The sequence below is a fragment of the Chaetodon trifascialis genome, chromosome 16 (assembly GCF_039877785.1).
Source record: "Chaetodon trifascialis isolate fChaTrf1 chromosome 16, fChaTrf1.hap1, whole genome shotgun sequence".
Lineage (NCBI taxonomy): Eukaryota > Metazoa > Chordata > Actinopteri > Chaetodontiformes > Chaetodontidae > Chaetodon > Chaetodon trifascialis.
In genome coordinates, this window is record NC_092071.1 from 18,033,985 (window position 1) to 18,046,303 (window position 12,319).

The following is a 12,319-nucleotide window of genomic DNA, read 5'->3' on the forward strand; positions in this document are numbered from 1 at the left end:
CTGTGCAGTGGTGGTTAATACTAACAGATCTGCAAACTACCATCTCAAAAGTAAGCATTCAGGCTTCAGATTTCCACACAGAGCAGCATTTTCTGTTCAGTATTCCTCTTCAGCACAGCAATGTGATGAACTAATCAAGCCTGAAATGTTCATAATAATGTTCAAATGTTCGCACTTCTGTTTTGTAATGCAGACGTTATGTGATACACATTAATGATGAATTAGCTGACATCTTTCTCTCTGTACACCGACAGTGACGCCTCTGTCCACACTGGAGCTCGTTGTCATGGTGACACCTGGAGGTGAAAACTTGAAATTACAACGTCCGCGGCGGAGCTGCAGAGAGGGGTGTGTTCAGCGACTTGCATCGACTCCTTCAAAATAAAAGTCGCCGGAAGTCACTCTCTAGTGGCTCCCTTCGCAACAAAATGTAGATACAGCAGCTTTTCCCCACTATTCCTACATGATTTTAATACCACCATTACTAGTGGTAAACTATGGAAAGAAACAGGACACTGCTCCATCATTTTGCATGACTGTGGGTCCATGAAATGTTACGATATGGTCCTCTAATAACCTGCTTAGAACCTGTACTGCATGAATCACACAAGAGGTTCAATAATGTTTCTCTGTAAGATCTGCGCAGTCACACAGTGATGTGCAATACACCATTAACTGGATATGATAATGTCCCTTTAAGTGTCATTGTTATCGTGATCTCTAACGTGACTCCTCATTTGCTCTTCGACAGGGAATTGCAGTTTTTGATGTGTGTGTGTTAGTGTGAGGTGGGATGTGGAGGTCAGCGACTGTCTGAAGCGACTCTGGATGAATGCTGAAATGTGCACTTTCACGGCTCCAGGTCTCCATGTATTTTAGAAACACGTGTAACTAGAATGCATTAAAGAAAGAGGTTTATCTTTGTATTGATAATAAATTTTATACTTATTCATACAGGTCAGATAAGGTCCCAGAACTGCAGTCAAAATTGCATCTGCCCATGGTTGCACACCCACAAAGCACATAAAGCACACACAAAAGTACAACTTGTCATAGGTACTGTTTTTCCAATATACATATATTTCATGATGTTCATCAATATAATAAGACATTGATAGATTTACACTACAATTATTTTATGTACTTTAGTTTTTCATTCAGTCTCCTCTCCTTCACATTGAGTCAACCTTGCTTAGTTCCTAATCCCATACCAAATGACAGCACAATAAATCTATCAATAAATAAAAGCAAAGTAAAAGAAAAAGATGAAATAAAACTGAGCACATTGCCCATGATCCTCCAGCCCTGTCCCTCCTGAAAGGCCAGATGACCAGGGGCAATATGGGCCTGCATCCCAACAACCCCAGTCCCAAAGAGAAATTAAAATCTTTCCTCAAAAATAAACAGATTTAAACAAAAAATATATCTTGTAGATACAAACGGCAATCTGATGTAAACTGTAGAATCATTCTAATCATTCTGGACAATTGAAGGTAAAAATACTTTTTTTCCCATTGACTTCCCATTGTCTTTACCTTTTCCCATCAGTGCTTGCACACAAACAATTCAGTGACATCTGGAGTTATTACTAAATTGATGCAAAAGAAAAACACAATATTTGGTCCAAAAATAAAACAAGTTAACATATGTTAAGTAGAATATTGTATGTTTATAGCCATCCAGTGAACATTCAGAGACTCAGGTTCCCTCCTATCGCTGCATTCATTGCATTTGGGGGTAAACATTGGGGGAGCACCCCCCCTTCTGTACACACAGTATTACATGATGCTTTGTTGAAGGATTGGATCTGCTGTTGGTGTCTTTCTTTATGATGTTTCCTTCCAAGTTTGAATCACAAGTTCACGAGTTATATTCCAAACCTGGAAGAGGGTGTGAACACACTTTCCATGTTGGCAACTTGCATTTGGGACCCCCCCCCCCCCCCCCCCCCAAATGACCTGAACACAGCGGTAAGTTGAGATCACTGAACAATTCTTGAGGTTGACATAAGACAATATTCTCCACTGAATCATGTTCCCGTCCCACCAAAACGAACGAATCACAACAGAAAAAGTGCCACGGTGTTAAAACATATGCGCACTTCTTTTCATACAGACAATAAAGCAACAGAAAAAGAGAGCACTCACTTCATTTTCACTATTGTGATCAGATTGGTTGAGCACTCACAACAGTTGGATTAATGGAACACACAGAAGTCCTACCCCAATCAGTAGTGTTATTTCACTTCAGTCCACTGTGTGGTTAACTCCTGCAGGGTGGCTGAAAGGACCACATTTTAACCCTGTAATGATTTTCTATTGCCAAAACCCAATTTTACTGTTAATAATATAGTTTTTGTCTTCATATATATTTTGGTAAATTGCTAATACCTTAAACCTGAGGATATAGGACCCCCTACTCCCCAAAACACCCCCATATTACAACACCAAACAATGCAGATTTTTTATGTTTTTCTCGGTTTATGTCTAATAGCTATAGTTAAGTGTATGTCTTTTCATGTTAGAACTTGGCAGCACTATGGAGACACAAAAAAAGAAGAGTTGTGCTATTATTAGTTATAGGATCATGTGTCTAAAAACTTGTTACCGATTGAAGAGAATCTTCAGACCTGGAGACACCTGGTGGAGGAGTCTGTATTTGAGATTTGAAGCATGCGGTCATTATGTTTTGGTTTAATTTGCATATGTTAGACTGGCACACTCACAAGCCAAACCGACACACCATGTAGATAGTGTGTGCTAATTAAAAGGTCCTGTCATCATGGATAAGTAGGGTGAGGGTAGAAGCTATTTAAAACAGACTGGGATCGTTTGGATAACCTGTTTGTCTCCACTTGTTTTTGATGGCAATTGGCAGCATAAGCATGGAAATCTGGTCTTTGGTAATCTTCTGCAGTTTACTTTTGCTCTGTTTGAAGGAAAACTTGTAGGGGAAGGGGAGGAGTGGGTTTGTCAGGGTTGGGGTCCTTGCTAATAGAACAGGCGGGCAGATCTGTAACCTCTCTGCTTGTGTACTTCAGTGGTCAAGGAAACAACGTGCCCTCACTCTGAGATTTAAGCGGCCTAATCTGTCGGGATAAACTGGGGATATTCCCAAGACAGAGCTATTCTAACACACACACACACACACACACACACACACACACACACACACACACACACACACACACACACACACACACACACACACACACACACACACACACACACACTGTAGGATTCAGAATCAGTAAGTTTAGCAAAAGGGGGCAGGTTGGTCTTCTCAGCTGGTGAGGAAGTCATGTTTAAAAGAGACAAGGCTACTAAGGCTTTACACACACTTGGTTTGACATGCTGTATGTGTTTTCATGGTCTCTTAATTCTTTGCAGTGACTTAAGCCAACTGTAAAGATAAATTTAGACATTTTAGGATTGTTAACAATGGCAGTGCAGCACAATCTGAGTTACTTCAAAGAAATTTGACTGACTGACTGGACTCCAATGATTTAAGTTTAGATTTACCACGATCAAAAATGCCATTTGCAGTTTCAAGGAATTTGAGGCTTATGTCATCTCATGTGTACAAGGCCTTAGTTGGACAGAGCATTAAAAAACAGGTGCATCATGTTGCCCTGCTCTCCTGCTCATAGCGTAGCCCAAAGGGTAGTATGCACAGGAGTGGACGCCGAGACAATGTAAAAGAATTGTTTAAGACCAAACCAGCGAGGGCACCGATGAAAGAAATAACAACAGAAGCCTCTCCCTTGTTGCTTGGCAGTGTATAACGCACAGAGCTGAATTACAAAAAACACAGCAGACGGAGGTAAAGAGGAGCTCACCGCTGTTGGCAGCAAACAGTACTGATTGCACACTTCCTCTTTACCTGTCTGTTTCACACAAAAATATACTATAATAAAAAATAGAATCTATTATATTTAAAAAAGAAAAAGGCCTTAACTATAGGGAGAAACACTGAGACAGAACCACTGCGCTGGCAAAACACTCCTCAAAGGAGTGCTTGTCGTTTTGGAACAACTGCTTCACACGTCTCTTGTTGCGAACCTCTGACTGTAAATTTCTGAGCCTTCCCCCAAAGTTGCTGAACTAAAACTCAAGTGTGAATTTGACTTTTTCCTCATTAGCCTCCGTCCCTGTTCCAGGATTTGCAAAGTAAGGCTGAATTGTCTCTTTTAGTATGTGCTCTTCACGTCGAGAGGTTTTGCTGCACGAGGATCTCCGTTGGCCAGGCTATTGACCAGCCAGACAGCGCCATCAAAAACAAGGTTGTTTGTGCATTTTAAACAGATTTCTTCTCTGCAGTCAGCCACTCCCCCTACACCAAGTGTGAGGGTGTGTTTGACTGGAAATATTCCACAGTAACTGGCAGAGGTGACTGAAGACTAAGGCTTTTCAGTGACCATGTAGGTAACGGGCCGGAGAGAATTAACCTTTGCTTTATGGAAATGGATCAATTGTCAAATGTATGCGACGGCCCTATTTTATCACCTGGTATAAGGATTGTTTTGCAAGCCCATATCCACAGTTTGACATTAATGACATCTCCACAGTATACTGTAAGTGTAATGTTAGGATAACATCTTTAAGATTACAAAAGAAAAGAATTTGGACAGACTGAGAGTCTAATCCTGTCCATCCAAAACTTACCCTTACAGCTATTAACTATTTTCTCCTATAGTTTTTATGACTGACGTTTTAGACACAAGTTTCATTGCATGTATTTTTTTTAAAGATACTTACACTTACATGTGCTACGGTAAGACCATTTGCACTAGACTGCAATGAAGGAATGTTTTCGAAATAAGACACTACGTAATATTTAAATAAAAAAAGAAACATCTACAGACATTGGTCCAACTGTACTATGGCAGTATTGAAATTATCAGAAGAAACTGAGGTGTTCAAGCATGCTGAGAGACAGAAGAGGGCTGGGACGTTTAAAGACATTCCAGATGAAAGTTTGCGGGGGGAGAAAGAGAAATGACACTCAGATGGAAAAGACTGGAAATGATGATTACGAGGGATAAGTTTAACAAGTCATGCATTATTCTGTATGTTTGATCAATATCAGTGAGCATTAACTCTCTCAGAAAGCCAGCAAAGAAGCTAAGTTTTTGACGCCATCAAGTTACAGAAATCTGGAGCTGAAATAAGAGTATTTTCATGGGCAGTTTTGTCGATGTAGTCACTCAAACTTTTGTAACTTGACGATATATATATTTTTTTTTTTTTTTCAGTGAAAGTTTTAGATCTCTGGCTTGTTTTGGACAGTCTGAGTGGACACGAGTAACACAGATGGACTTGAAAATCAACTGGTAATCCATTGGTTAGATGGAGGCTAACGCCACTGTGCAAAAACACACCGAAAGGAGAGAGTAAGCAGGGGACAGACGGATGATGATAACATGCAAGATACACACTTTGATTAATAGGCAGTAGTTAACGCTGAAGCATACGTAAAATTAATACAAAAATTAAAAAATACAAAATGCACACACACACGCACACACACCTACAAAACAGTATATATCAGAATAAAACTCTACAAAGAACTATATATATCAGTTATGTAACAATTATCGCCAATCGTTGTTTCCTTTTCTGTTGTTGCACCGTCACAAGTGTTTGGTTCTCAGTATGGCGGGTTAGAAAAGCCAAGAGTACCCAGAAAGGAGACAGGGCCACACACTCACAGGACAAATATTGACAGGGGTCCAGAGGCAAGGTGGTGGAAGTGGGGGAGCCATGGGGCCCTGAAGGGTTTAGGGGTGTTATATCGAAGCTAATCGGATAGATATATAGAATCAATTATTTTCTCATGGTTAAATTTGAAATCGATTTGAGGGTTTTTTTCTGTAGCAAGGAAACTGGGATTAGACTGGGGTAGGAGCAACTCTTCTTAGGTGCTGAAGTACACTGTGGGAAGAAAGACAGGAAAAGTAAATGTGATGGAGTTTAATTCATAATGATACAGTAATGTATCAGCATAAAACTTTTGTCAACAGCCTTCCTAGATTTCTTCAAATGAATATAATATCGGTTGAGATAACAATGACAAATCTGTGTAAGAAAAGTTCTGAGGATTCTTACCAATAATGACGATGAGGACAATCACGCATATCACACCCAGGATAATCATCATCTGTGGTCAGTGGATTTGCAGAAAAAGTCATTAGAGAAGCAGTGAAATGTGTCACTTTATTTCAGTTTGATCACACTTTTGTGTTAACACAGAACAAATGCCCTGAAGCGCACACAAAGTTTCACCTGTCCTTTTCTCAATTATTATTCATGCTGACGTATAATGAATTTCTCAACTGTCCTGTAATCCCCGGCTAAATTAACCTCAAAGACCTCAAAGTCCAGCAGCCTCTGATTTTTTTTAACACTACTGTACAGCATGAACGTCATGAGCAGCACAATGACTCCTAAAATGACATGCTGTTGTGTAATCCAATGATGATTTAGATAGTATGTGTTGAATTTATACCCTAAAACAACCAATGACATAGTGATATTGATGTCCCAGAAAGCCCTTAGCAGAAATTGACATTCCTAGAGGTATCCCTCATTATTTTTTTCATCTGTCTGTACACAGGATAGTTTAAGGCAGCCTTTACACACACATATTTGCTATCTAAGTGATGTGCACGTCTGCCTGTCCTCACCTTGGCATTCTTCCACCAGTATTTATTCTTCAGTTTTGCAGCGCTGGTCTCAAACTGAGAGGCTCCAGCCTGCAGGGCATCAGCCCTATCGTCCAGTTCTGACAGCTTCTGATCACGCTCCAGAACCTTATCCACGTTCACACGCATGATATCCACCACCTGGGGAAAGACACACAAAGCAATGTAGTGTAATCAGCTATTAAGACAGAATGAGGGTGAGGGTCCGACAGGATGGGGCTGAACTAGCATGTGAGCAAGCATAGAGAGTCACCAATGAGTGACCAATGAACAATGTTGAAACCGGAGATGTCTACATCCGAGCCTTACAACATGTTTGCAGTGAGGTGAGCACTCACCTCGTCCACCTGTGCCTGCGTCTGCTGCAGACGACGGTTGCTGGTGAGGTTGGGAGGTTGATTCCCTCCCTCTGCAGCAGGGGCTCCAGCGGCTGGGGCAGACCTAATGATTAAAAAATACAAATATTCAGAGGTTATATAAAACATACAAACCAAGAAAAGCTTTGAAAATACAATAGTTTGCCAGAGCTGAAGGGTGAGCAACCACATCAAAGGAGTAGGCTACAGCTACTGAAAGTATGGCAGCGCCTATGTCGTCTTAAGCAGGGGTCAACAGTGTTTGTGTGATTACCCTCACTGCCAGAAGGGGGAGGCAAAAGTTCTCCAAAGCAGGATTAACCGTATTTTATACGGAACTAATGATTATTTTCATTGATTAATCTGTTTATTACTTTCTTGGTAGTTGTTGTTGTTGTTTGGTCGATAAAATCTCAGAAAATGATGAAAAATGTCCATCTGTGTCTCCCAAAGCCCAAGACAACGATGTTGCATGTTTTGCTTTATTTCATCCACAACCCAAAGATACTCCGTTTACTGTCACAGAGGAGTGAAGAAACCAGAGAACATTCACATGTAAGAAGATGGAATCAGCTTTTAAAAGTTCTTCAACCAAATAATCAATTATCAGAATAGTTGGCAATGAATCAGTAAATAATACAAATAATTGACAATTAACTGATTAATCATTGCAGCTCAAATTACGTGTCATATTCTGTTGTCTTGGAAAAAAGTTAATTAGTGACAACAACAGGAAAGATGGCTCAGCAAAAGGACAAATATTTAATTTGTTGTGCTCATAAATATGCTCATTTGGGGAAGCATTTGTTATTGTTATTTCCCTCAGATGCTGGTATATTTGCTCACAGAGCGCGGAGTTTTGCTGTGGACTGAACAGTGTTGGGAGCTAAAAGACAATGGCAATGCAATGGAGTCACTACTGGTACTTTGCTGTTTATCAAGAGGATGTGAAGTGCTGACATTCATACTGTATGAGGCCGTTTAAGTTAGAATCAGATCTGTTTTCCAGGAATTGGAAGATTTAATGTGTCACAAAATGAACAACTTCAGTTCTTAGTCAAGATAATCATCTTGCATCACAAAAAGAATCAATGACTGCAGGCTTTGCAAAAGTCAAGAAGATTTGTCATGTCATGTTGTATTGTGACCTACATAGACCTCTCCTTTCGGATGCACTATGCACCAATAATGACCTCAGTGACAGACAGGACTTGTGCCTCCACTCTTTGCAGCAGGAGAAACAAATAAACCATAAATCTAAATAATATATACAGTCATTTATGAATACTTTAATATTTACAGAGTGTCATGTAACAGTTGAGCCACTACCTAAAAAAACAAACAGAATTGGCAGAATTTCCAGAATCATCTGATTCAACAAATATGCATTATTATTAGTACACAGGTTTCATTTAAACAAACAAAGGTGCTGAAAAATCAGTGGATATCAGTAGATTTCTATTCATGATCATTCCTAAACCTGCTGTTTCTAAGGACATTTTTGACATATTTCCAGGCAATTTGTTTCATTCTGTATCTGTTATTCCCCACAAGGGAAATCAGGGGCAACAAAGTCTAATTTAAAATACAGGCTCTACTACAGCTAAATTTCATGTCTGAAATACAGAATGGACAAAGCAAATACAAAAACAGTATGACTATTTGTATGATATTTTATCATGCTCTATTGCTACCAATCCAAATAATGTAATAAAATCGTTAAGTGAAACTGTAGATTTGTACTTTATGATAAAGCTAAGGCTGCAGGATGTTCTGATGAATATACCTTAGTTAGAACTAAGCTACACTACCAGTGTGAGACAAAACTCTGTATAAAGGTCACCTTTACACGCTCACACATGACTAATCCTCTAGCAACAACAAATCCTTTTGAATAGTTGGCCTCATGGTGCTGGTGGTCCCTATCAGCTGCTAACCAGCCAGAACAGAAACTGGCTGATATATAACACTCAAGGCTACCTGTGATATCTGTAATTATTTCTATGTCTTAAACAAGTGTAAGGATCTGATAAAGAATTGTGCACATTCACTGCTGAACATTAAACTAGACAACATCTATGTAATAACTGTAGGTTTCTTTTCACCTGCCGGCAACGAGTACCACCACAAGGCTGTAATGTGCGCAGAGGTTCACGCTATCATCACCTCTGAACTGGCACCCCAACCAACCAGGAAGAGTTGTGAGAGCAGTGACAAGATTTCTCACCAGCTTCCACGTTCTGTGAACACCGCCCACTGTGTTTGATGAAGCAACAAACTGGAAGCTCCACACCCAGGTGGGCAACTGTGTCTGATCAGTGCCATTTTGGTGCACAATCTTCACTTTTAATTGAAAATTAAAAACTGAATTAGGTTTCTGAACGCCCCATTGATTGTGGCACTTGGGACAGTCATATCCTATTTACTGATAGAGTGCATTTCAACAGGTACTGGTGGTAAATGTAACCTGGTGAACCTATGTCACCTGTCTCAAGATCACAAAAAAAGGGCCCTAAATGTCATCCTTTTGGCAAAAACTGCCTCTCCCTGCTGATGAATTTGTGTGTGGAGGTAGAGTTTCAACCCATTTCCTGAGGATAATGCCAGAAAACAACAGAACAGAAATATAAACATGTAAACCATGCAAAAAGGGAGCTAACCTAACCTAACCTAACCTAAGCTAACATCCTGGTTTGGTAAAGTATCACATTCCTCTCCCTACAATGCACTGCTTTCAGATTTGGTGTGAAAGCTAAATATATTAAAACCTCCTTCAAGACAGATCTTATAAAAATAGTCTCGCCCTGTGGTCTCCAAAGAGTGCTGGAGCAACACTGAGGGACGATGTGCAAGGTTTTCAGGGGCCCCTGATGAAATGCAGAATAATTTAAACACGTATCTTACACCTTCTGCACCAGACAGAATATCATCCCATCATTTTACATTTGATTTAAACCACTGAGGGAAAAGAATGGATTCCTGTTTGTTTGCTCAGTCATGAAGAAGCATGCTGTCTGACTTCGAGCACTGGAGAGCGACATTTCAGCACTGGACAGCGCCGCAGCAGCCGAGGTGATCCCAGCCTCAGCATCCCAGTCTGCGCGCTGTCACTGAACTGGAACCGAACCCTCGCCACTGGTTTCTTTCGTTTCTGACCGTGTACACAGCACAGTAGGCCGACATGAAGTCCTGGAAGATATCACGTTTCACGACGGGCACGACGGGCCTGTAAATACACCAAAAGCCTACCACACAGAGGGCGTGGAGGCTCCTCGGGCACCTGGGTGGACATTTCTAGCAACATTTAATGAAACTTAAAGCCCACAGAGGGGGTGTTAGCAAACGTGTTGCCACAGTTCAGTGTTCAGTGGCTATTTCAACAACAATCCTCCATACCCTTTATATGTTTGCTTCATGTGCAGTCGAAACCAGAAAGGAAGAAGTAAGACAGTAGAGGAGACATTTTACAAGCTTAGTTTGGCCACAAAGACGCAAACAGCCTGAAATATAGTGAGATATATAGCTGTCCGCCCTCGCACGACAATCGACGACACACAGTAGGAGGCTAGGCTATCCCCACCCCCCGCTGTAGGTTGCAAATATCACGTAAACTAGGCCTAAGCCTACTTCAGAGCTAATAATATCATCGTCTATAAGAAGGTCTGTAGAGTATTCGTCGAATAATGTCGACGCTTTAGACGTTCACCGTCGTGCCCTTGCTGTTTCTAGAATTAGCCTGGTCGTCACCTGCGCTTCAGCGACACCAAAATGAAGGCCTGGCAAATGTTCAGGAAGGACGAAAAGCTTTTATTGTGCATGAGGTTTTCTTTAATGTGCTTTTAATGAGCCTGTGGCTGCTCGCGCAGACGGTGTCCTTTTCAAATCAAACCAGTCCAAACTGGAAAAGAAAATGCGTGCGTGCTGGCTCCAGTGAAACGCACGAGACGATTAAATAAAAGAAGCACGCGATGGACACGAAGCTCGTTCATCGTGTAATGGCAAAAATAAGCCTAATTATGTGTCTAATAACAAGATAAACCCGATGCCTCCGTCTGTTCCAAGGTTAGGCCGACGCGTTAGCCTCTACATTTACGTTTGGGTCATATTATCAGCGAAAAACAGCTGTAAAATTCAATCCAACAGGCAATATGTAGCAGTGGTATATCGATGAACGTGACAGCAGTGAAATAACCTCAGTATTTGAAGGCAAAGATACACAAGCGACCCTTCAGACCACACAAATCCCAAATAGCCTGCCAACATCAGTCGTGAGGACGAAACTGGAATTCATTAATAATACAGGATTAAATAAAAAAAAAAAAAACAGCTTTAAAACGATGTTGTACTTACATTTTCCTGGTAGTATTGGCTAGACAGCTGTGCTGAAATCCGGGCTGGAAATGTTAGCGCGTACTAAGTGGCTGGCAGATGGATGTGGATTGCCTTCTGCGCTCCTCTCTACCCTCTGGCACCCTTTGGTTGGTTATTGTGGCGTTTCCCTGCCTATTTAGGCGGAACTGTGGCTTGTCTCTGCCACTGAGATGTGTCCCCTCGCTACAAAACCTCTTTTCCTTCGTCCTACTTCTACAATGATGCGGCACCTGCAGGCTAATACTAGTGCCGGGCGCTGTCGGAGTCCGTGCGGTAATGAAGGTGTAATAAACAGCCGCCTGGATTAGGTGGACAAAGACGGCTCGGTGACGTCAATCGCGGCGAGTTTCATGTTGAAATGGGTGGCCGGACGCTTCAAACACACCGTTTTAATGGCTGAGACGGCGCTGTTTTTATCTGGGGACGCTGTTATTGGCACTCTGAGCATATTTAATTCCCACGCATTACATGTCAGGGTCAAGCACGGCGTTACAGCCCCTCTAAAAGAGCTTATTTTGATGGCACGTCTGTGTGTCAACAAAATGGCGTTCCACGAAAGGGGGTGTGGCGAGCTTCGCATAGGTGCCTGGTTATCATTTAGTAAATATGTAGAGGGATGGAGTGGAGAGGAAACCTACCTGAAAGCGTTTTACCAACATTTGCTTTGAAGAAGTGGGTTTCAGTATGACTTCAGGATGCTCTACATTCAGTATGGTACTGTCAATAGTATGAATCTTACATAATTAATGTGAGTCTGTTCAGGCTCATGTCCTCCAGCCTGGCCCTCTAGGCCCCGGAGACCCTTCCTATTGACTTCTAGCTTCCCAAATTCAGTAAAAACAAAATCTATGAGACATTTCAAAGTAACCAGTGGATTGGACATTGAACA

The 12,319-nt window shown here is 41.3% G+C and overlaps 1 protein-coding gene across 1 annotated transcript; it reads right to left on the reverse strand.

Annotated features, from left to right (window-relative positions):
- Positions 1–1,060: 1,060 nt before the first annotated feature.
- Positions 1,061–11,974, reverse strand: vamp2 (vesicle-associated membrane protein 2). The gene is made up of 5 exons (XM_070982386.1): positions 11,410–11,974; positions 7,042–7,144; positions 6,686–6,844; positions 6,108–6,159; positions 1,061–5,933 (listed from the first exon to the last, which is right to left on the reverse strand). Coding segments are annotated over exons 1-5 (333 nt in total). The 5' UTR covers positions 11,412–11,974; the 3' UTR covers positions 1,061–5,916.
- Between the last annotated feature and the right edge of the window lie 345 nt (positions 11,975–12,319).